Source organism: Terrapene carolina, unplaced genomic scaffold (genome assembly GCF_002925995.2).
Source record: "Terrapene carolina triunguis isolate 2854851 unplaced genomic scaffold, T_m_triunguis-2.0 Scaffold247, whole genome shotgun sequence".
NCBI classification, from domain to species: domain Eukaryota; kingdom Metazoa; phylum Chordata; order Testudines; family Emydidae; genus Terrapene; species Terrapene triunguis.
In genome coordinates, this window is record NW_020664598.1 from 966708 (window position 1) to 991858 (window position 25151).

Here is a 25151-nt window from a genome sequence, read left to right on the forward strand (position 1 = left end):
ACAGGGAAGAGGCAGAGGGCTGCTCAGGACAGCAAACGCACATCTGTTTGTGTAAGTGACTCGAGGCTGTGTGTGTGTGTGTTCATTCTCTAGTTCGCTTACAGCAGCAGAATGCTTAGAGCCTACCCCATATGGATGTATTATACTGCAAGAGAGTGGCAGGAAAGGACTGGCGTTGTCATTCCTCAGCACTTCAAAGAGTCATGTCCCTTCAGTATCACATGCTGCATGGGCTCTCTGGATTGCTGTGAACGGGTGGTGAGGAGAAATGGCAGGTGTGTTATCCCAGAGGACCTGCTCCAGCCCCTTTGCTCACAGCTAATATTCCAGTTAGGAGGAAAAACAAACCTCAATATACACTTCCACTGGGGCTGGAGTTTCACACCTCTGCAGCCCCAACAAGCAGTGCTCAATCCAGCATATTTGTCCATTACAGTATGAGAGGCTGGTGCCTGAATGCAGCATGACCAATAAAATACATCTGCCATGCCTGGCACCCTTTCCAATGGGGGGACGGGAGGGAGGATGGAGAACCCTTTTCTTGCACTATAGGCCCTGTCTAGACTTGGGAAATAGGTCATGTTTTGAAAATGTCTTTCAGTCATAACCTTTATTTCTAGTGTAGGCAGGGCCTAAGTCAGGATGCGGGGTCCTGCCATTCCAACCACTGCTTCCTGTAGCAGACACTGAACAGCCAGCTTGTGAGGGCACAAGGAACAGCAAAACACTCCAAAATGCCCTGCCCCCAGAGCAGAAAAGGGAACCTTAGAGATGATTCAACAGCATCTAAGGACTCTAAGTGGAAGTGAAAATCATGTTGAAACAGTATTCTCCACTATCTTATTCTCCTGTATCATATACTTAAATGACATGAGAGCAAACACAGTTCTTACCTGTATCACTGACACCTTCAGAGGATTAAAAATAAAAATGTTTAAAATGTAGCATGTTAATCATCACTGGCAGAGTTTTTGCCTTTTACATTTCACTTATCAAACTAGATTGTAAAACAAAAGTGAAATTGACCAGTTTCACTGGCCCATTCTTACGCGCTAGCCCAGTGCTGCTGTGTTTGGTTTCCCCACACATTGGGGGAACAGAGAAATTTGTTTACATGAAAAGTATTTTATTAAAATTAGGAACAATTTCCAGGAAAGCAGTTATATAATTATTAAGTATTTGGGGGTTTAAAGTTACTTGACAGCTTAAGGAAAGCAGCAATGGAAGGAAAAGGCAGAACCCCCTGAAAAAAAATTCACTCGACAAAGGAGCTAGAACATCTATTACTGCACACCTGAGCATCGGCTTGTATGAAAGTCAAAGCTCAGCATGGGTGGGGGACAGACTAACGCCACAAGAACAAACAGTTCTGTGCCAACTGGTGCCCGGCAAAGTTCACCTCCCCTACACACACTCCATCCTAGCTGGCGGTTCCATTTGCTGGGTGTACATGCACATCCTTCATGTTGCCATGATTGAGGACTTGGCTTGGGGACCCTTGCAGAGTCCTAGAAAGTAATTCTACCAGAGCAGCTGACAAGGAGCCTCCCCTACTGTGCCATGTCGCTAGCAGCTGGCACTTGCTCTTTGCAGATCTTACAAACAAGCAGAGGTGGGTACCTGAGGGCTACAATACAACCACCACACCCACACCCTCCTTATTGCTTTCGTGTTCAGACTTCCCCTCTCACCTCTTGATCGGAGCAGGCATTTTGCAGTTCCTGAAACCAACAGGCAAGTCTTTGACCTTCTATTACATTTTATTTACAGAGCATTACGGTACATTTCATTGGTGGAATTTACTCTGGGATTGTAAAAATAGAATAATCATCCAGCAGTATTGTGCGGCTTGGAGTGGGGAAAAGAGCCAACATAAATACCCTGCTGTCTTCTTCTGGGCTGGATAAGATTTAGCTCATCTCACAGCAGGTGAAAAAATTAATTTATGAGTAAAACCAAGAGAGAGATTCCCTCCTGTAACTTGTTTTCTATCTCCTCCATTTCCCAGCTGCTCTCTAGAGCCCTCTTTGGTTCCATGTCCATGTCACAGAGAGGATGGGAGAGAGGGATGAGCAGCACATCATGGTTGTTCCCCTAGCGACAGCAGCCATGTTCCTGACTTACTTGCTCCCCCTGAGACCGCACACAGTGGTTGTGATTCTGCAACTTCGATGCTTCTCAGATCACAGTTTGCAGGCTCCAGACACCAGCCTGAAATGCTAGCATTCCCCACAGTGCAGCAGCAGCTTCCTACAGAGCTCAGAAAGAGTCATGTCTGTGGGCTAATAGGATTTCCCAGACTCAGAAATCCACCCTCAGACTCCAGCCCATCAGCTAAGTATGAGCTGTATTGCTTTCAAAGTTTGGTGCCTTTTCTGGAAGCTGTGACCTGGGGTTTAAAAAAACCCTCCAAAATGGAGCTCGCAGGCACTGGGGATTGTTCTCTTGCAAGGATAAAAGGGAGTTTTGACACATTTTGGGAGTGCCCAGCCCAAAGGAACGATGCCCCTTCTTGTCTCCTGCACAGCTTTACTCGGGGCTTCCCCAGAGTGCAGTGCACATCCCTGCTCAAGGCCAGGAGATCCCACCCGAGGGATCAGGGATTAGTCCTCTACCTCCTGCTTTATGCTGCTTATCAGAATGGGAAGCTCTGGGGCTCCGAATTCCACTGCTGACGGGTCGATAGTTTCCTCTTTCACTTGCACAGTGATAACTATTGAGAGATGGAAAGAGGATAAATCAGTCCACCCCGAAAGCTTCATTAACAGTTGGTGTCAACAGCTCCATGGGGCCCACTCTGTTCATACGGACACCCAGTGACAAATTCTGTTCATACGGACACCCAGTGACAAATGCTTTGGGGGTCCCATCAGTCCCATTTCCCAGCGAGCAGGTGCCCACATCACATACAAATACCAGCCCAATTGGCCCCTCTTACTGGCAGCCTCAGTAGAGACCAAGAAGGGAGCAGAACACAGAGTGACCTCCCATCTCAGCCCTCCAGGTCAGGGGAAGCCCATGCTATGGGTGCTGTACCAGTTCTGGGACTAAACAGGGCCAGTCAGCCTCCAGAAGCAGCTGTGTCATTCTGGGACCTTTCTCTGGGGAGAAATTCTCCCTCTCTCACACAGTCAGAAACGCATCCCCCCCCAACTGGGACCTGCTGAGGCCGATGAGGGACCCAGCAGTGAGGCGTGTCTCACATACAGCTGCTCACAGCATTATGCAGCAGTCAGTTCCTTTGTTTAGAGGCTGCTCTGTGTATGCTGGGGCTGCGCTAACCCTCGGCTTTCATTGCCATGGAGTTATGCAAACCCCCAGAACCTTTTCTGTGGAAGACAGTTAAGTCTTGGCTGTGCTGTCTCCCCAGCCCAGGCCATAGGGGCCCCATGCCATGTCTGCTAGGAAGGGGAGCAGGCCACAGGATTGCTAATGGCACCCAGCATGTAGGGGAGGGGCTGCAGGCTGGAGCGACCCCCTCTTCTTACTCTCATCAGGTGCTGGCTCCAGTAAGGCCTTGCTTGCAGCTTTTGCTTCCCGCTTTGCTTTTGGGCCAGCTGGTTTCTTGGCTGCCATCTTGAGGGACCGGGTTTTGGCAGACATCTTTTTCCCTTAACAAAGAAGAATAAAGAGTGTTGGGGAAATCTGTCCTTTTACTAAACACCGTGTTCAACCTCCCCGGCGCAGAGGCTTCACTTGACCAACAAAATGCATTCTGATTGGCTGGAAGGTCATGATATTTCTCCCAATCAGACACACTCCCAAGTCGCTGCTCGCTCTGAAGTGGTGGGGAGCGTCTGCAGGGGTTAACTCCCCGCACTCCACATAAACACACTCCGAAGAGAGGCAGTGGAAGATGGCTATAATCACTCTTCCCATCATCCTAAATATCGAGCTGCAAGTTCTTATACATTAAGGCTCTGGTTCAGCAAAGCACTTAAGCACCTCAGCAGGCCCACTGAGCTCAGTAAGTGCTTTGCTTAATGCTCAGGGCCTAGATCCTGAAAAACTGGCAGGGTGACCCTGTATTTGGTGTCTGTATAATGTTAGTTAGGGCATTATGGCCTTTTAGAATATAAGCTCTGTGGGACAGGAAATGTCATTTACTATGTTTGTACAGCACCTAGCACCGTGGAGTTGTTGATTTTAGGTGCGCTCTCTCTCTCTCTCTCTCTCACACACACACACACACACACACACACACACAACATGGTCTGAGCCCATTAGCTTCTGGTCCATCACCATAACCATCCTCATCCCCTAACACTAATTGTTAGAAGCTCACATCATGGACTGATCCCAGCTACCCAGACCGGGCTCCCCGTCATTCTACGGACAACGGGGAAGCTGCACGTTGCCGACGAACGTGTCAGTCACCTGGAAGCGTTCTCAGAGGCAGGCAGTCCTAGTCTAGACTGGAGCCAACAGACACAGCTTAGCATCCTCCCCCCACACAGTGCCCAGGTCTCTCCTCAGCAACAGCAGCATGACGAGCTGCAAAGAGGAATAATGGAAGCTATAAACACACACTGGGCCAAGTGTATCCAGAGTCAGAAAAGGCCCCTCTCCTGCCTGCGGTGAGTCACACCTGAGAGGGTTCTTTTAACAGTTTCCAGCCAATGGGGGAAAAGGAGGGCGCTGTGGAGGCGGGGCTAATCAAACTGTCACTCACTTTTCTTTCCATAGGGTTTCTTCTTCTTCTTCGGCACCTCCTTGACCTTCACTGGCGTCATGGGCTCTGTCATCAAGACAAGAGGGAAATGAAAGCTGGGCTCCATCACCAGCAGATAACTGGAATGCCACATTATAAGGCAGATACAAGACCCACATCCACCAGCCCACTCCCTCTCCCTGAGCCAGCCTGCCACAAAAGCAGAGGGAAGAGCTGGCTATAGTGGTGCTGCTAGGTGTATGGATGTGAGGTGAGCATGACAGGCTGGGCATAGCTGGGGGCGCAGTGGTACACCAGGGAAGATGGGGTAGTGCAGGGATGAGGCTAGCGATTCTGGGATGGAAGAAAGGAAGGTATCTGAAGTGTAACAGTGGCAGCCCCTGCTAGTTGAAGAGAGGAGTGACACCCGTGTCATCACAGGGCGTGGGAAAGGGAGGGCGGTAGAGCTGCACCTGCTGCAAGGTTGGGTGGGGTAAGGAAAGAGAGAGAGTACAGCTAGAAGGGGGCATGGAAGTGCTCGTGTGATGCCCCATTTCAGCAGGAGCAATCCCCCTTTGGTTGATGGGACAGAAAACAAGGGAGACTAAAATCCACCTCAAACTGCTGGTCTTCTCTCCTCACCACGCAGATCTGGTTCCTCTGGTCAGTGAGTGAGCCAGGCTGAGAGAGGGGGTGAGGGGTGTATGGAGTCCATGTGGGACTAGGGAGACGGTTTCTCTTCCCCACAAGTCACAGAAGAGCAGGACATAGAAAGCAGTGGGTCAGAAACCTGCCACCAAATTCAGCGTCACCACGATCGGGGCAGAAGAACCAATCAGTGTGCACCAACCTGGGGCCACTGGTGGCTGCAGCTGGTAGCCCGTCAGCTCACACCAGCCTACAGCATAGATATCTGGTGACTCACAGTCCACCCACTGGTCATACTCGCTGTCCCAGCCATCAAAGTGGATGCTGAGGAGGCGGTGGACCACACGCTTTACAGTGGCCACGCAGATGAGTCGGGGCTCCATCAAATCCACTGCTTCCAGCTTCATGCCGGCCTTGAAGCCATGGTTTGGGCAGTCCTGGGAAGAGGAAAAACCCAACCCAGTCACATCCAGGCCAATCCCAAGTCCTAATGCAAATACACCAGTGTGATTATGCCTGTAGTTCAGGAAAAGGAGACAGAGCACAGTGATGCCTCTTTGGTGTCTCTCAACAAAGTCCATATCATGATACCTACGGGGGACTTCAGCTACCCCCATACAAACAGGACCAATCCCCAGCGAAGCTCAGCCTGACCACAGAGAGGCCAGATGCTAAACGGCGGGTAGAGCTTTGCAGGGTTCGAAGGACGTCTGACTGAGCCCCATAAGCCAGCATAGTCATGGGGACCGAGGAAGTGAGACAGGTGCGGCACTATCCCATGACACCATCATGCCATTTTCCTGGTGTGGAATGACTCCTGCCTCCCCCTCCCAGAGAGGGCTGCATTTCAGTGCAGAGACTGATCCCTGTATGGACAATCTGTGATGAGCTTGGAGACCCGTGTGGGCTTTAAAGAAATGCAAGTCGCCCTAATCAAAAGCTCATTCCATTATGAAATTCAGAGCAAGACAGCACCCGCTGTCATCACCAGCCACCAAGTGCCTTCCTCGTGGAGCCTATGGGAAAGAACTCAGGACACATCCACTGACGGGAGCGAAACCTCCCAGAACAGCCCAGCTCAGAAACTCCCCTGGTGTGTTTGCTCCTGGCAGCATGCTGAGTCCAAGCTGGTGTGTCTGCCTTGCCCCCCTCCCAGCCGGCACTCACCATGTTGAAGAGCCGCACTGGCACAGCTTTTGATTTGGTCTTTTCCAGGTAACTTGTCCAATTGAAATTCTTTGCATCATACCCTGCAAAAGTAGAAAGGTCACAGGGCATAAGAGCCGGCAGAAAGAGAGTGTGTGCAAGGAAGGAGCAGCAGCTCACAAGGCTGCACAACTATCCCCCGGCACTTCCAGGATGCAGCTCAAAGGAAGGTAAGAGGAACTGCACCGCTCTGCCAATGCACAGCAGTCCGGGACTCCCTTGCTGAGCACAGGTTGGGAACAGCATCAAGCGGTGTAATAGTTTTGAGACATGGACAAACATATCCAACAGGGACTCAGCAGAAATTAAACAGCCCCTGTCAATCACCACATGCAGGAGGAAATGGACTTTAAACACATTACTAGGCATGATCTCTCTCCTGCCACCAGGAATGTCAAGGGCAGTGTTGAAAGCAGGAGGAGACCCTCATTTTCTGGATCAGACAACCCAGGGGGTATAGAATCCGCTGGCAGTGATAGAGAAGCCAAGTTCAGATCAGACTTCCATTTTATTTCAGATTAGGAGCCATTAAATACTAAACATTCTTTGGAGCAAGACGTGAGAGTAAGGCCAGTTCGAATGGATCAGCTGTTGCAACCTCACCAACCCTGACTCTTCAAAAAAGAAGCAAGCAGGCCTGGGCCCCATAATTTTGGTCAGTCCGAGCCACATTTAAGTCATCATGTGCCCTAAGGAGAGGTGTAGCCCAGTGACCTTAGAGTTCGGGGTGGGGGGTAGGAGGTTTCAGAGTCTCACCTTTTGGAGGGGTCAGGTCGATGTTGTTCTTCTGGCAGAAGTTGACAGGGAAGATGGCATGTGAGGAGGCATGGTAACAGAACCAATCAGAGCCATCTGCAGATGCTGCCCCATCAATGCCGATCATGAGATAACCATCCAGCAGGACCTGACAACACAAGGGAAGGGCATGAGAAGAGCAGCTCAGCTTGCTCTAAAGCCTTTCATCCTGAAAGATCCCCAAGGCCTCTATGGTTTGTCTATCGGAGGATCATGCCCTCGCTAGTGAAATGCAGCCACCTCTGGGGTGGAGCATGGTAGGTGCTAAACAATGCACAGCAATACACTCAAATGTTGTATCACAGATGGGGGAGTGGGAGCTTCTCCAGCTGAAACTGCAGCAGGAGTTTTAGTCAACAGGACCTAGTGACCTGGAATGGAATTTGACAGGCACACAGGGCTGATGTCAACGCTCTTGTGAAAAGTGCCATAACCTTAAATGGTCAGGAGCTCAGTTTTCCATCTCAAAGGACAGTGCCTCCTCCAGCAGCTCAGAGCCCCCTCGAGGCAGTGATGGGTCACTGGTTCACTACTGACTCAAGAGGGAACAGCACAACCCATTGACTCACCACCACCACTCTGTGCCTTGGGAGTCCCCATCCAATCACCAACCAGGCCTGACCCTGCTTAGCCTATAAAATATAGCAGGCGTACATGATGCAGGAGCTAACAAAGTCGCCTATTCGTTCCCACAGTTCCAATCCCTCAAAATGGCTCGCGCCAGACACGGCTTCAGGGGAACATTTCTGGACAAATAAAGAGCCCTCCTGTAAGCTCTAGTCAACCTTTTGCTTCAAGTCCCTCCCCTCTGGGTTGTGCGAGGAGACGATGATTTTCTGGGAGAGAACTGGAAGCCCCTGGTGATGCTGCCTCTCAAGTTATGCGAAGTGGACTACAGAGTCTAGAGAAGGAAAAGGCTCCCCGGGATCATATCGCCCATCGCCCTGCTAAGTGATGCAAGGCGCTCCACAGGGAGCAGGGAGTGATGGGAGAGAAAGCAAGACTGGGAAGCCAGGCCATGCAGAATGTACGAATACACACAGCCCTTCCCCCTAACATTCCCTGCATCCCTTTACTCCTCAAAGCCACGCTCTGTACCCTGCGCTGACACCCTCCAGGAGCTGCTGAGGTCTTCCGAGAAAGCAGATCCTCCCTTCTGATTATCCAGGGGCAGAGGATGTGGGAGAAGTGCATAGCACATGTGCTGCACTGTCAAGGAACTCAACCAGCTGCAGGCAAGTCCACTTGTCCTCAGGCAGCATATACACATCTGTAAACTGACCCCAGCCTTGAGTGCTCCCACTGCTGAAGCCGCCGGCAGCCTGCTGGCCCCTGAACAAGTGCCCCAACCCAACCTCCTTCCCTGCTGCCTCACTCCCACAGAACCATCCCAAAACAGGAGCCCTGCCTCCTCTCTCACAAGCCCCAGACAGGCCCCCTACCTCGTCCTGCCCTCTAAGGATGCTGAGCAGAGGCTCGGATGTCACAGGCTTCGACTGGGTGTCGCTAAGCAATGCCATAGGCTCTGTCCCCTCTCAGCCCAGGTTACCTTGCACACAGTAGCCACGCAGATGTTGCCCAGATTCAGGGGGTCAATAGCTTCCAATTTCATGCCTTCCTCGAACCAGCCACCCTCAGCGTAAACAGCCCGCACCTAAACAGACCGCGGGGAAAAGACAAACTGGGAGTCACCGTCAGGACCATGGCCCGTCTCTGAGTGCAAAGGGGATTCAAAGACCCGGATGGGGACAGCAGAGTGGAAGAAGGGGAAGGAAAGGTTGTCCTAAAGCAGAAAACCCAATGACTGAAACACGATGGGGGGGAAAGGGGGGAAGGTGCTAACTTGATTCAAAAACAGAGGCAAACTAAGCCCAATGGAACAAAGAGAAACCCCCATAAATCAATCAATAAATCAAAGAGCCAGCCACCCCAATGCCATCCCCAACCCAGAGCCAACAAGCCTCCCATGCAGCAAGCCCTTCCTTCCAGCCCAGCCTCTGTAGCACACAAGCCTCTGACCTGACCTCCCTCAGACCTCCCTCGTGTTAGCATCCCCTTCCACCCTTGGCTGACGACTACTGTGCATCCACCCCCTGATCTAAGTGCAGGAACACCTCCCTCCCGACCCCGGCGCAAGCCCTGTCCCCAACCGAGCCTCTCAGCTACTCCTCACCCGAGTTCCTAGTCCTGCCTGCATCCTCGAGTCCCTCCATCCTGACCTTGAATGAGCAAACGTCCTCTCTGGCTCCTGACCACGTCCCCCACCCCATCCTCAAACATACCCCATTCCAGCTCCAAGCCCCCACATCCCCAACATCAAGCAAAGTCTCAGGGGAAGTGAACCCCCTCATCCCAGCCCCAAACAAGCCCACCATGCTGAGTTCTGTGGGCCAGACATTGCTCTGCTGTTGCGAGAGGGAAGAGAGCTCAGCATTTACATGAGTTAGAGTCCAAAGAGCAGTGCGGAAGTGCGGGATGGGTCCCACCATCTCCTGGCAAAGCTTCCCCCATCACCCCCTTGTTGGGATATGTAAGGGTTAAGTAGAGACCTGGGAAACCGCTGGTTTGCTGACATGGTATTAGGGAGTAGAGGCACGGGCAGGCACAGTTTCTGAACTTGATAGAGTGCTACCCCTCTCCCTTCCCTTCTGCTTGTTAAGGATTGATAAGCGTTGCAGCTGCATAAGGACTGTGGGGGTCTAAGGGATACTCTTTGTGTAAAGCAGTGTTCTCTCCCCCTCCCTTCATTTCCCAGCTACATAAACGAGCTCGGGGTCATGGCCCCTTCCTCCCTTCCCTAAGAACTGCTGATTAAGGGAACTTTTGGCTGCAATTACTGCAAAAAAATGTATCTTCAAGATAAAATGTCTGTAGAATATGCTTAATGCTGTAAACAGTAAACAGGGGCTGGGATAATTATATTCAGTATATAGCTATTAATATTCACTATATGGCATTCATATTACTCAATAAGGGTTTTGGGGGCGTTGTAGTGAATGTAAGTATTTACATACTAACTTAGATAAAAGGAGTGTGCTGTAACTATTCCAGTGCTTACTCGACAACTGGGTCAAGGGGAACAAGTACCGCAATAAAGAAACCCGTTTACTCAATCCGCCTCTGGGTCCTCCTGCTCCTTCGCTAACACCCCTCTTTGCCGTGGCAGTCTCAAGGCACGAGGGCTGAGCTCTCCTACCTTCTTGAAGAGGTAGGGGACGGCATCACAGTAGATCTTCCGGAAGGTGGGATGGTTCGCCATGTCACTGCGCTTTTCTTCTGCCGGGGGAGGGAAACAAGAAAGAGAAGCAGAAATGAGAGATCTCCTGTGACAGAGGGGGAGCCCTGCTAAGGTCAGAGGTCAGCAGCGATAAGAAACCGGAAGGCACCAGCTAGTCAGAGGGGGCTGGAAGGGGATGTTCAAAATTACAAAGAGAAAATGGATCAGTCCTTTTGTATTACCATGTCCTGTATTATGGAAATAAAGGGTCCCTTGAACTCAAAGGATGGTAGCTTTATCACTGATATAAACTTCTATACACAATATATGATAACCAGGCGGAGATGTGCTCTGGGGGGTCAGCAGGAGAAAGGGAAGGACACCTACGCTGAACCTGGATTTCTTTTTTAAACCATAACAAAGCATGCTGGCCCCTTTAGGAGTGGGTGCTGCTAGGCTGCCTCTTAATAATAAGGAGAAGAATTCTAGGAACTGATGGGAAGAGTAGTCCAAGATCATATGATGCCTTTTGGTCTCTGGACTCCCCTGGGGAACTATATTGCCCACAAATTCCTCTCCTTAAAAGGCCAAGCCCCAGAAAGAGGTGACCTAACGTCACCTGCTCTTAAAGGGGCCAGCAAGCTTTGTCACATAAGGCTCAATAAATGTATAGTCATTAATAACATCTGTAACTATGCAGGCTAACATAAAGGTACAGCGTACTCACACTTCAGGGGGAGAAACTGACTGCCTCTTGAGGAATCGAATAAGAAATTACACTTGTACCGCTGACATGCAGCAGAGCGTATTTGGCCAGGTGCATTACACTGGGTTGTTTGGCCTTTGCAACATCTCATAATGGATACTAGAGAGTAGGTTACATGGGCAGACAGAACCATTGGTCTGCTACGGCTAGAAGCAGGTGATGTGATTTTATCACAGCTGGCCCAGCTTGCAGGACACGGGATGGCCGTGTCAGAATCAGAACCATTCCATGAAAACCCAGGACTAGGGTCAACTCTAATCTTGTGTCAGTGTCTCTCTGGGACCAACCAATAGACAGCAGGCTGGGAGAGTCCCGAGAAAGGCCACATGGATTTGTACCTGTCTTCTTGATGTTGTGACCCACCCTACGTGACCAGCCCACTGGGTGGATCAGAGTGCTCCACATATGGCACCAGAAGTCATCATCACTATCTCCATCCTCATAGAGGAGCCTCAGCCGGCCACCAATCACCGTGTCCACTACCGCCATGCGCGTCCGAGACACTTGGGTCTTGTCCACTACCTCCACCCGCATGCCCTGACGGAATGGGTACTTCATGTTCTCCGCCATCTGCGAGGACAACAAACAAACAGGATCTCTCAGAGCCCTTCGTCCCCAAACGCTTTATACAACATGACCCTCTCCACATGCACACTGATCACTTGACTGCACATCAGCGCTGGGAGGAACAGACACCTCGAGGGAGGGACACAGCAGCCATTCTGAGACCGTGCCGTTGCACAACTGGGGATAAGAAGGGCTGAATAACCAGTCCTAGTGAAATCCCTGTGATAATTATAGTTTGGCAGAATGTAACTCCTCCAATCCAAACTGGGCCAGGGCAAGGGGGCTCACACCTCACTTCCGGTGAAGGTGGCCAAAAGGTCTTCCATAGCCACCTCTGGTCAGAAACTTATTGGAGTCTCTCAATTGACTTCAAGGGGAGTGGGATCAGGCCCTTTGTTTCACACTTCCTAGAAAGACTGAACCTCCAGCAACACCCTCCAACCCCACCACTATCCTGGAGCACTTGTACAGACTAATTAAGGGACTTCATACTGAGTCACCCGCATCACCCTGGCTTTTCCTTTGGGGGACTCCCAAATTTTGATCAGGCCCAACCCAACCTATCCTTGAGAACGTTCAAAGGCATTTATAAAGTACCTATCACCTTGGTATATCAGAGCCCAGGGGCTCAGAGAGCAGGGAGATCTAGTGCCATGTGGCAAAACGCACGTTAGCAACATCTCTATGGGGCCACAACCCCATATGTGCCTTATAGAAATTTTTCTCCAGACTTGGGCGTGAGGAGAAAGAGTATTTCTGTCTGGAAACGCCTTGGACACGGTAACATTCCAGTCTCTCTCTAGCACTTCACTGACAACTCTCCCCTTAGTCAGTGGCAACTCTCCCCAGAGCTTGTCTCCACCACGGCTCAGCGGGTCTGACAGATTATCCCATGAACAAACAGCTTCATTGCAATCACAACCGCCTCAGAAACCATGGGAGACTCTAGTTCAGTGTCTCCAGTTCAGTGTCCCTGACTACCCTGGATCCTGCAGATAAGTGAATCCCGTCAAGTTCTTTTTCTGCCTGCCATTTCATGGTATTATTTTCCCCATCAGAAATTTAGAAAGAAACTTTTCAAAACTTGCCAGCAGGGGGAGCCTGCCTTCTCGCTCGATTGACTGGAGTCGTATCTATTAACATCCCTTCAAATTATTAAAAAATCTGCCGAACTGTCAAGATCTAAATGACTTTTCACATCCAGTGTTACTGACTCTGTGCATTTCAGGAGAGCCAGTGACGCTAGTCTAGTCAGTTTGGTCTTTCTCTCATTCCCCAGCATGTTGCTGTGCTTCCAAAAGTGAAGAATGTTTCTGTTGAAAACAAACAGCTCGTTCACTGAAATAAAACAATTCACATTTAATAGCAGGATTTGCTTGTGTGCGCGCGCACAAAGGAAAACAAAACCCCCACCAATATTTGGGCCTCAACTGTTTAAGAACATCCTTTTAAGCCCTGTCCATGTCCTGAAAGAGAAGCAATCAGGCTGACTGGGTCAAAGAACCCGCACTGCCAAAGGAGCATTCTGTCCTACTTTCCAAGTATGTCAGGCAGCCCTTAAAGGAAAATGCCCTTCCCCACCCTGCACTATACTTGTTCTCCCTCCCAGTGCCAAAGAGCAACAGAAGAGGTGAACAGAGCTTGAACCAAGAGAGAGAGACTCCCCCCACAGTGCTGTGTCTCCCTCTGTGAGCTCGATGGATGGTAGAACCTTCCCCTTTACCTTGATGTGGAAATCCACAGGGATGGTCCTTGCTCCCACCAGCCTTTTCATGAGGTACCCCCTCCAGTCTGTGTACTTGGCGTGGATGGCTGTGCAGGAACAGAGAATAACAGTTCATGTTACATGCCCGTTGCACCTTCATGAGGGCACAAAGTTAACAATGCATTTGACCCCTTCCCTCCTTTCGAGGAACTGCCGGTCTAAATTCAAGATGTTCTTCCCATTCAGATACACCAATGATCACTAGTTTTTCCACTCACACATTCACAGACACACTGCAGCTATGCACCAGCAGAATGTCAGGTGTCTGATGAGCTCGAGAGGCTTTGCAACCATTTGGCATAGAAAGCAGAAGAAAATTAGTAGTTATTATTCTTTCTATTATCTTTGCACCAAGGAGCCCCAGTACAGATCAGGATCCCATTGTGCTAGGTGTATAAATATTTAGAATAGTGGTTGGTACAGAGGAGGTCAGTCAGCCCCTAACACAAGAACCAGGGAGCACTTGATGAAAATTAAAAGGCACCAAATTTAGAATGGATAAAAGGAAATCCCCTCAACCCAAAGGCCGGTTGGAGGTGGGATACTGAGCTAGAAGACATGATCTGTGCCTTGGAAAACTTACAAACTAAGATCCCAATCCTGCAACTGGATTGACACACATGAACCTGTGTATCCATGCAGGGCCCCACTAATTTAAAAGGGGCTCCACTTGGGAGCAAGAGTCTGCCCATGCTGATATGATTGCCGGCCCAGGGCCTAATTTGGGACATGAGGCTGTATAGATTCATAGATTCCAAAGCCAAGAAGGGACCATTATGATCCTCTAGTCCAGTGGCTTTCAACCTTTCCAGACTACCCCAAGTTTTTCTTGTGTACCCCAAGTTTCACCTCACTTAAAAACTTGCTTACAAAATCAGACATAAAAATACAAAAAAGTGTCACAGCCACACTAGTACTGACAAATTACTGACTTTCTCATTTTTACCATATAATTATAAAATAAATGAATTGGAATATAAATGTACTTACATTTCAGTGTATAGACTATAGAGCAGTATAAACAAGTCATTGTCTGTATGAAATTTTAGTTTGTACTGACTTTGCTAGTGCTTTTTATGTAGCCTGTTGTAAAACTAGGCAAATATCTAGATGAGTTGATGTACCCGCTGGAAGACCTCTGCATACCCCCAGGGGTATGCATATCCCTGGCTGAGAACCTCTGCTCTAGTCTGACCTCATGTATAACACAGGCCATAGAACTTCCCCAAAATAATTCCTAGAGGAGATAGTTTAGAAAAACATCCAGTCTTGATTTAAAGATGATCAGGGATGGAGAATCCACCCCGAGCCTTGGTAAATTGTTCCAAGGTCATAGGGGCCAGGGGGGAAGATTGGAATAGGCTTTGGAAATGGAAATCATCTGAGTAAGAAGTGTAAGTCAAGATATGTCAATTTCAAACTACGTAAGTAGCATTTAACCCTCCCGCCCTCCCCCCCATGTGCCAGAATCCTGCTCTTTTACCAGCACCTCTAGTGAGCTTTCTGGTTGAGAATGGATAGACACAATTCTTCCCATCACCCTCCAGCACCACTCCTAGTCAACCAGAGGGAGTTGCAGAGAGAGCAATGCAAGGAGCTGCTTTCTGAGGACCAAGAGAAATGAACACTTTATAACAGAAGACAGCAGCGGATCTGTATTCCCAAGCGTTACAAACATGACACCGCAAGACTGAACTAGGAGAGAAACCAAGACTGCTATGTGTGGAATTAAACACTGGCACCTCCTCTCACAGCACGGCACCCGACAGGCACTCACTCTGGGGGGGTACCAGGATTTTGCTGTTGATGGCACACCAGCCGATGGGGTGAATGTCCACTGTGCCCAGGTTGCACCAGAAGTCATGGCTGGAGTCATTCTCAAAGCCTTCGTAGCGCAACAGCGCCCTGTATCCTGCCGGAGACGAGAGAGGGAAGAGATGCATTAAATCTTGACAGTTTCTCTGCACTGGTTACTTTGTTCCCTACAATACATTCTCCGGCGCTACACGGAAATTGGCTTCCAGTGATTCAAGCGAAAGGACTTCCACCACTTCCCTTGGAAGACTAGCACAGCTTAATGGAGCGCACCAACACAAAGTCCTTCCACGAGTCCTGCCGGTTTACCTTTGTCTAGGTTCCATCTATTGCTCCTAAACAACTCTTCTCCCTCTTGGCATTTCCCCCTTTCAAAGACCCCTGGATGGCTCCCCTAGCCCCATTAAGTTGTCATATGGCCAGGCCAGATAGATTTAGCTCTTTTAAACATTCCTCAGTTATCGCCAATCCTTCTCAGTTCCTGATAAGCCTCTCAGAGACCTACCTGCGATCTGGATGACAGAGGCGATCCAGTACACCCGGCTGGGGAGCACAGCATCACTGTTCAACACCTCCACCTTCATCCCTTTCATCACGTCCTCCCACTGCTCAAACAGCGGCACCTGCAAGATTGGGGCAGAAATGAAGGGAGAGGCGAGAAGGGAATGGTATTTTGCAGACACAATCTGCCACTTGCTCACAGAGCTGTGCTCCAAAATGTATGCTTTCATTTAAACCACAGGTATTTCTAGCCCTTAGGGCTGTAAAGAGAAACTATGACAACATGAACCCAGCATAATGAGGTACAATTGCCTTCGTAAATCTGCACACACCCTGAAACAGCAAGTTCTGAACTGTTCAGTTCATCCCAATGGGGTATTGACTTTGAAATCCAAAGATGGCTTTAGCGCCCAGATCATAACAAGACTGACACCACCAAGTTGTTCTCTGGCTCTGGGACAAGCAGCAGTGACTGCATAACTTCAGAATGAGAAAGAAGAGTTTTCCATACCTCTGGTGAGCTAACTGTGACCCTGCGGTGCCAGTCCATTAGGACAAGCGTGCTAATCACTATGAAAAAAAAAAGAGTCAATTGCCCCATGGAAGCTGGCTACCCCAGACAATCACCCGGCAGCTGGACACCAGTTTGAGGTCACGAAGACCACAGTAGGTGCTACTATCATGGTTGCTATTTCATGGTCTGCATGCATGGCAGTACAGTGTAGTAGGGGTGCGTGAGCAAGGTGGCCAATGTGCCAGAAATCACTGAAGGACTTGAAGTATTACAATTTCCAAACGGTTTAGGAGCTATCAATAGAACTCACTTGGCCCTTCTTCTCCCACAAGTACATCAGAGGAGCACTGCCTCATGGTGACACCAGCCCCAGTGGAGCAGCATAGCAGGTACCTGAACACGTATATAGGAAGACCACCCAAACCACATGATGCCACAATATGGAAAAAGTCTAGAGTTTAAGAATGGACCAGAGGGAGGGAGAATTATTCCCATAATAAAAATATTGACATGAATGGTGTCTCCACCCCCAGTGTGATCCTAAGTGCATGGCCACTTCCTAATCACACCCACTCAGAGGATGCCATTTTAGCTATATATTTAGCAGGAAGGCGGTAGAATGGGTTTTTGGGGTGGCTGAGAGCAAGGCAGAGATACCCACTGACCTGCAATGACAACACACGGACGAGCATAGCAATTATAACAGCTGTTTACTGTATAACAGATGTGAAACTAAGGGAGATGACTTCCATGAACAATGTTGTGAAGATGCAGAATTGACTGCAAGCTACAGGCAGCTGATCAGGCACACTGCTGCATTTGAAGCGGTTATTTATATTAGTACTGCATGCAAATGGTGAAGTACAAGACAGAGGCTCTCTATGCATCCACCTTCAAAGTGCTAATGGATAGTGGGAATTCAGTTTTTGCACTAGGACTCCGCTGCACTAGGGTTCAGTTTCTCCTTCAGTGATCTATAGTTATTATCCCCTTAGCTTAGAGCTCAGCTCTACCACCTTGATTAGCAGCTTTCACTGGTAGTAGTCCCTTTGACTAGTACCTGCCCTGAAAACAATGTAAGGGTGATAGATTTAGGCCCTTCACGTGTATAGTGTGGAAGTTTATGGCAGAAAGCATTGGGGGTGTAGTGATGGGCCAATTGCTTCAATTAAGAGAGGTTATGCACTGTTCGAGTGGAGTGAGCACATCCTTGTTTGTATGCATGTATATAACTCCTGCTTAGATGAGCGATGTGGTGTGGGGAGGGAATTGTAGAGAGGAATAATTCAGTGCGGTATTACAATTAAAGAGGAGGAGGGGGGCTGTCTAAGTCAGCCAGAGGCTCTCTTATCCAGGAATATTTTTATTAAACACCAAAGGCTATAGGCCAGCTGCAAGAGTAAGACATAACAGCACAGTGCAACAGATCACAGTGGGCGATTTGTTGGAGCCACATTTACACTGTAGCCTTGGCCAGGAGGCCTAATGTTAGGTCAATGTAGCAGCCATTTTCTCCGGAGCCACTGTTTATTTGGTGTTTTCTTTGGGAACCATCTCTTCCATTTGCACTTCTCATTCCAGAAAGAGTTCTGCTTCATTTTCCTGTCCTCCTGGCAGAACCTTCCCTTGTCTCTCATAGGCAAGCCTCATTTTAACCACCTTCTCAAACTCATACATGAGTTCAGAACCCTGGCACATGATCCAGAACACGTCTTGTCCGCTTTTCTTCTGGTCCCCGAGGTCTGTGAACCTTTTCACTGCAGTGGATCTGATCAGCTTCCTCCCAGCCTGCTCTGGGAGGTCTATACTGGTGCAATGGTCACTGAAATGAAAAGAGAGAGTTAACAGCCAAAGCAACAGCACATCCAATATACCAACCAATATGATAAAAGTAATAATTTCACTTCAGTCTCAAACTCTAGTTCCTTCTTGCAAGATACTTTCTTCTTGGACTAGAGATGGCAAAGACATAGCATTGGTATTCACACACCACTTCTAGGAATAAGGGTGGGTGAAGATGCTACTTAATAGGATAGAGGGAGAAGAGCAAGGAATGATCCGAACTGAATTAGGAAAGGTGGCTTAGATCTCTGGCCTATGCACAAAATTCCACCAGTTCAACTGAATCTGCTTAAATCGCACCTTCCATTAATTCAGTGCAATTCTATGTTGACACTCCTAAAATCCATTTAACCCTGGCTTACAGATACATTACTTTAAAACTGGCGGTGTCCACACATGGGGCTTTCACTAGTTTAACTCAACCAGGGCATGTCTGTCAGCACATGTTGTGGGCCATCCTTACTGTGGGCCAAAAAAGATCCTGCAAACCATCTCTTTACAGGGCTCCCGTCAAGGGAAAGAAGCCATTTTAGAGAGCAAGGGAGAAAGCTGGTAAGTTTGGAGTAGTGGTTCACACAGATGAGAGGGGACCAAGCTTTGTGAGAGCTTTTGTGGGGGAGGAGGGAAACTATCATTGCCATAATACTTTATAACAAGACTGAAGGACCTGCTCAGAGATTTTCCAAATAAAATGTTCCAGGTGTGGGAAAAGCCAAGGGCCAAGACTAATTGGTGTCTGATTTTACTGCATGTCAACAGACAGTCGGGAATAGGCAGTGCAATTATTGTATCCTAAACCTATGGGCTGTACTTTGTTTGCTTACCCCTTTGCCAATAAAATATGCCTGAGTGTTTTCCATGTTTTTAACAGGAAGGCAGACTGATGGGAGATTGCAGGTAGATAGAGGCAGCAATCTGGTTAGACAGCCTGCACTGCAAATGGGGCAGACGGATATAATCTCACATGAATGTTGTGGCCATTGTGCCCAGCCAGTAGTTTCCTGCAATTAAAAAGTCTCTTGTTTTTAAGGCTTTTTACATTGCAATCTCCCCAAGGATCTGCCAAGTTGAGTCCAGCCACATAGTGTGGCTCAGCCAGGCACTGTGCAGGCTAATGCAGGCATTTCCACCGTGACTGGGAACAGTGGTCTATGAGCCGAAAGGAAGGAGGGGCACAAACAGGTAGAGAGCCTGGGAGGTGACACAGCACCAAAACAGCTGAGCTGATAAGGGATTTGGCAAGAGCTGCAGAGGCATATGGGTGGAGACTGTTGGAATAAGGGAAGGGGGAAAAAGGGATATTTCCACCCTCATGCAAGGTTATAACTGCCCTTTTACATACACTAACCACAGCATCCAGAAGACCCCTTTCCCCCACCCCTGTGAAATCAACCTCCCCACTTCCCCAATCAGTACATAAAACAGTAAGAAGGTGCGTACCTGCTGCTGTACAGGGCCCCATATCTCCCAATTCCTAGTCCTGCCAACTCAGCTTGGCTGTCTTCTCCAGATCCAGGATTCCTGAAAGCTGGCATTGTGGGAAGCTGGCAATGCAACCAGCAGCTCCAGTCCAGCTAGGCCATGGATCTACTGTCCTTCTGAGAGTTCTCCTTAGAGTCCCCTCAACAAAGCACTGCATGTTGCCTCCATGCTAGTTAGTAGCAAATCAGGCAGAGTGGAAGGGTGTTCTGAACCGTTCATACTAGATCTTCCCTGCCTCCATCTCCTCACAGCACCATCTGACACTCCAAGCGATGTCCATCTCGGCCAGTCTGAACTCAGTTGCCAACTTATACACTAAACCAGGCTGAGCTGGCCAGGGACCTCTTCCTCTCCCCAGACAGGCATCAGAGACCAGACATCAGCCTCAGGCCTGTGGCAGCAACCTTGTAAGATGGTCTCCTCTGAGACATGCTGGCAATAGAATCAGCTGGGTTGCAGAAGCAGATGATGTTGCTCGCTGTGAGAATACAGAGCTCCATGGTAATGGTGTGTGCGATGCTACTGTATGGGCAGGTGGATTCCAGCCAACTAGAGTCTTACACAGCAGAACGTGGCTCTCACAGGCAATGACAAGCGTGATGTGGATAATTATTGGGAAGACCATTGGCATCAGCAGGGCTAAGACAACAGGCAAGCTCCATCCACAATGGCCCTGTCTTGAGGGAGACTGACATAGCAGAGAACCAGTGGCTGTTAGCTTCACTCAAAGCAAGCTAATCCAGATGACCGTGGCCTTGGTGCACTAGCAGTAGTGCTGTGTCTGGATGGGATGTGTGCTACGTGTATGCCAGGGGACAGCATGGCAGATAGCACAGCCATTTCCTCTAGTCCACGACATGACCGTGGAGTGAGAAGAACAAAGTAATACCAGAGAAACTAAAGGCATTGTGCGAAGACCCACCCACATCTCAAGTGGGGATGGGGGGAAGAAGACAGACAGACAGAGAGACACGGTTTCTATTTCTAAAGAGTTTGGGGTTCCCTCCAGCTCAACTTGGGAGGACAGAGTCCCACTTCCCTCCCACGACCCACCACCACCTCCAAAGGCCCCAAATCATAGTGGCTGGAACTGGTTACAGCTGTGAATGGCTGATGCCATTCAATGACATTTCTATCTCAGATAACACCAAGATCCCTGCCCATTTCCCTCCACAGGATTCCAGCATGACCAGGAAGGCTCAGACTCCCTCCCTGTCAGGAGACAGAGACAAAGTCTGATATCAAGCTCTTCTATACCATGTGGCTTCCAAACCTCTTCCTCACTCATCTCATACACGCAGGAAGAAGCCAATAAGCCCCGGTGACATGACACACTATACACAGGCAGAAAGGCACAGAAAATAAGGAGAACTCACGTGTTTGAAGCAGCTGACGGGGGCAGCCTTGTAACCATGGTCCTGCAGGTACTTTCCCCAGTCAAAGCCCAGGACAAGGGCTGCAGGAGGACAAGAGAAGAGCGTCAAGGTGAGCTGGTTCTGAAGCGTATGCACAGCCTGTCTAATGCACAGCTCCTTCTCCACCCCAACCTGCACTTACCATCTTGGCCTGTCAGCGTTCCATCTGCTAGTTGCCCTGTCCCCTGGGAATGGAGGAATGCCCCAATTTTGGCAGACCATGCTGCCTTGTGCAGGACTTTAGCCTTCTTTGTAGGTGGTTTGCCCTGTGGAAGCATAAAAAGAAGAGGAAGTTGGGATCCAGAGGCACAGGGATAATGTGTTCCTGAAGGCAAGGTGCAGACTCACCTCCCTATCTCTGGATGAAGGATTTCAGAGGTCATGACATTCTTCTACACTCACTGGGCCATGAAGAGCCAGAAACACCATGGATACAGTGCAGTTCTGCTCTCCCCATCTTTTCCCACCCATGCAGAGAGCGGGACCCTTAGCATGCCCTAGTGCCCCTCAAGGAAGGAAGGGAGGCACCAATAAGGACTAGACCGCACTTGCTAGAGGCTTATCAGCAGATGGTTGACACTTCCCCTTACAGGCTACTCCCACTTTGATTTCAGAGGCCTCCGGGTGGGTGTCACTCACCTGCAGCCTTGCCAGGATGCTGGCTTTCTTGGAGTTTGAGGAGTAGCTCCTGGAGCAGGAGACGCTGCAGAAGCGTTTGGTCTTCGAAAAGAAAGCTTCCCTTGTGCCCACGATCCCACACATTTCACACACAGCTGAGGGAGAGGAAGATGCACAGAACTAGAGCTGGGGGTACAGCATTAACCCTGCAGGGGCCAAGCCCAGGCCACCAATGCTACAGCACTGGGAAGTGTAACTAATTTGACTAGCCCCAGCAGAACCCTGAGAGCCTCTTGACAGAACTCAGAGAACATAGAACACAATCACTGGGCAGTTCAACTCCCAGGGCATGAGTATTAAGCTAAACCACCACACATATCCTGAAGCACTGTACTGCTTTCAAATGGGTCCATATCGGTTTCTAATCAGCTATTGTGCCTCTTTGTTGCATGCAGCGCATACAGTACCTGGCTCAGAGCCGCTGTCCTCCATCAATCGGCCTGTAGTGGGCGGATGTAGCGGCAGAGGGGAGGTGGGCAGCTCCCCAGCTTCACGATCTGCCACATCATTATCACTAGACTCGTCCAGGCAGGAGCTGCTGTCACTGCCCACACTGCTGTTGTAACCCCGGAAGCTATCATAACCCCCAAACAAGTCCAAGTCGTCATCATCTTCATCCTCCTCTTCGTCATCCTCCTCCTCCATCCGCTCCAAGGATGACGTCTTATGGCAGAAGGGAGACAACTAGTGGAGAGAACAACTCTTCAGACCCGAGATTTTCAATATACCCTTATGCAGTAAGCCTGGCCTCAGCACAGCAGGGTTGTCCCACAAGGCTTAGGGAGGGGAAACCTGGTGTGGCTGTTAAGGATTCTATCTAGCAGACCCAAGAGCAAGTGTGTCCGACTCACTTGGGAGTGTAGGGGGCGGAGGGGAAGAGGACTCCCACCTGCTCAGTGAGTTCTCTTATAATGTTTTACCCATCATACTCAGCATTCCCAGAGAAGAAGAACTCAGTCACAGAAGTGCAGAAAGTGGGGGGTGGAGGAAGGATATCAGGAGTGAGAATGTAGGAGACCTACAGCCATATTAAAGGAAGAGGGTAGTAATAAGTTGGGGGGGTGGGAGGGGAGAAGAGTAGAGAACATGTCCCTTCATCCATTCTTCTTCTTCCCAGTAGTTGAACCGGTTCACTGGCAGCATTGGATATTTCTGTGCAGCATGGCAAGGCACTGACATGTCTAACACAGAGGAGATATTTCAGCTTCAGCCACTGAATTCCATGCCACCCCAACATTCCCCAATAAAGCCTGGGACTCGGGGATCAAATTCAGTACTGAAACAAGGAGGTGCAATTCCTAAGGAACAACTGCACTGCCTTATGTCAGGGCTGAATTTAGCTCAGCAGATGCAGTGGCAGGAAAACAGGACAAGTCTCATTTTTACATATTAAACCTTGGACAGACAGATTTGTATGAATGAAAGAGTTTAACATTTAATTTCATCATGAGTTGTTCATGACTATGTCCAGACCCGAAGCTGCTACAGCAATGGGATTGTTAGTAAGGAGGAGCAAGAGGGTAAAGGGACAGTGAACAAGGCAAGACAAGAAGGGTTGATGACTGCAAGAATGTAGGGTAAGAGGAGGTTTGAACTGGGCTTTGGATAGGGATGAAGGAAGTTAGGGGATAAGTTGTTCCTAAGAGATCATGCAACTGCAGCAAAGCATCAGCCTCCATGAGGTAGTGCATGGTGAGGGGTGGCAGAAGGATGGAGAGGCCAGAAATGCCACAGTGGAGGTATAAGGAGAGATCAGTTCACAGAGACACATAGCAAGGAAGGATCAGCAATACAGTAGTCGCACTGGAGGTTGACTGGTTACTTCAAAGTCACTAGTCCTTTACTGCTCCCAGGTGGCAATGCAGTAACAAACTTTTAGGGCAAGAGATCCCCTTCAGTCTCCAATCCCTGCACTCCATACTGCTTTCCCTCTTCCTCCCGCCTCAAAACAAGAGCAGCCAGACACATACTGGGACACAGTGAAACAGGCTCGGTCCTCGTGTAAACAGACCCAACTCCCATTAAAGAACAAGGGGGCTTCCAGCTGCTCCCATCGAACCTGAACCGTTCCCCGCCCAGGCAGCGGCAGGAAAACGGGATATTGTTCACAGCCCTGGGCACGGGCCAGAGCCAAAAGCCGGCAGCGAAGAAGTCCAGGGGCTCAGCGACTACACCCCACCCCAAAGCCAGGCACCACTGATTGCGTTACCTCAACTGAAGGAGCCTTATCTACCCACAGGCAGGTGGGGGCCCGTTACCGCACCACAATCCAGGGGACCCTCTGCGAAGGATCCTTCCCTGGCTGCCCACATCCCTACCAAGCCCCGCTGGCTGGCCTGGGTCCCCTGGGGCCGCAAAGGGGACGGGGCGGGCTTCCCAGCCACTCCCCTGGGCGGAGCAGGGCTCTGAATGGCGGCCTCTCGCCCAAAGCGCCTCGCCACGGTAACGTTGGGTGAGACCCACCGTGCTGCAGCGCAGGGCCCCGAGCCCCGCAGGGCAGCGCCCGCCTGGCCAGCCCCGCGGCGAGAGGGGGGAGGCGGGAACTACCGTGTCCGGTGGCGGGTCCCGGGGAAGGCAAAGGGATCGGAGGCTGCAGCATCTCTCTGCCCCTGTCCGGCCCCCAGGGACCCCGCCGCTCACCTCGCCCCTCTGCTGCTCCATGGCTCCCGCCCGGCCCAGCTAACAGCTGGAGGCCGCCGCCAGGCACATGCTGCCTTCGCTGACCAGGCCCCGCCCCCGGCAGGGCGTCACACGCCAGCCATGAGCGCGTTAGCTTCACCGTCCCCCATGTACTGGAAAAGCCTATTGGCCCCTTGCTCCGGGCCAATCCCCGGAGAGATTGCTTAACAACCGGAAACAGCCGGGAACGCGTCCCTCCCGCCGCGAGGCATCCTGGGAGTTGCAGTTCGCAACGCCCGGTAGCTTGGCAGAAGGCGGCCGCGTGAGGGGGTTACAGCTCCGCCTTTGAGGCAGGTGGCTCCCGGCGTGCTCTGTCCTTCCGCCTGCGTCATTCGCGCTACAGCCCTGGGTGGGGGGGGAGGTGCCTCAGGCCGAGCCGCCTTCCGTCTACTCCCAGGGGCGGGGCGGGGCGGGGCGGCCTGCGCTGCGAGGGAGGCGCGAACCTGTGGCCGAGATCGCTCCTGCCCTGGAGCACGCAGCGAATGCTGCCCGGTGTTACCCCGCGCAGGGAGCCAGGCGCTAGCCAGTGGGGCCAGCCCTGGGGCCAGCCCTGATGCGAATTCTTGTTTTCCTTCAGCCCCAGCGCCTGGAGCCAGGGGGCTGTGTGATG

The 25151-nt window shown here is 50.3% G+C and overlaps 1 protein-coding gene across 2 annotated transcripts; it reads right to left on the minus strand.

Annotated features, from left to right (window-relative positions):
• Positions 1-1204: 1204 nt before the first annotated feature.
• L3MBTL2 (L3MBTL histone methyl-lysine binding protein 2) lies at positions 1205-24640 on the minus strand. Of its 2 annotated transcripts, none has more exons than XM_024200414.2 (17): positions 24503-24640; positions 22270-22546; positions 21824-21957; positions 21327-21450; positions 21146-21225; positions 15936-16053; positions 15393-15527; positions 13574-13662; positions 11622-11853; positions 10497-10576; positions 8850-8954; positions 7262-7409; positions 6467-6549; positions 5502-5736; positions 4673-4738; positions 3489-3611; positions 1205-2713 (listed from the first exon to the last, which is right to left on the minus strand). In XM_024200414.2, exons 1-17 carry the CDS (start codon positions 24521-24523, stop codon positions 2604-2606), a joined length of 2160 nt encoding a protein of 719 aa, XP_024056182.2. In that variant the 5' UTR covers positions 24524-24640; the 3' UTR covers positions 1205-2603. The 2 variants fall into 2 exon arrangements, with proteins under 2 accessions (XP_024056182.2, XP_024056183.2); XM_024200415.2 differs by lacking the exon at positions 24503-24640 and adding an exon at positions 24072-24159.
• Between the last annotated feature and the right edge of the window lie 511 nt (positions 24641-25151).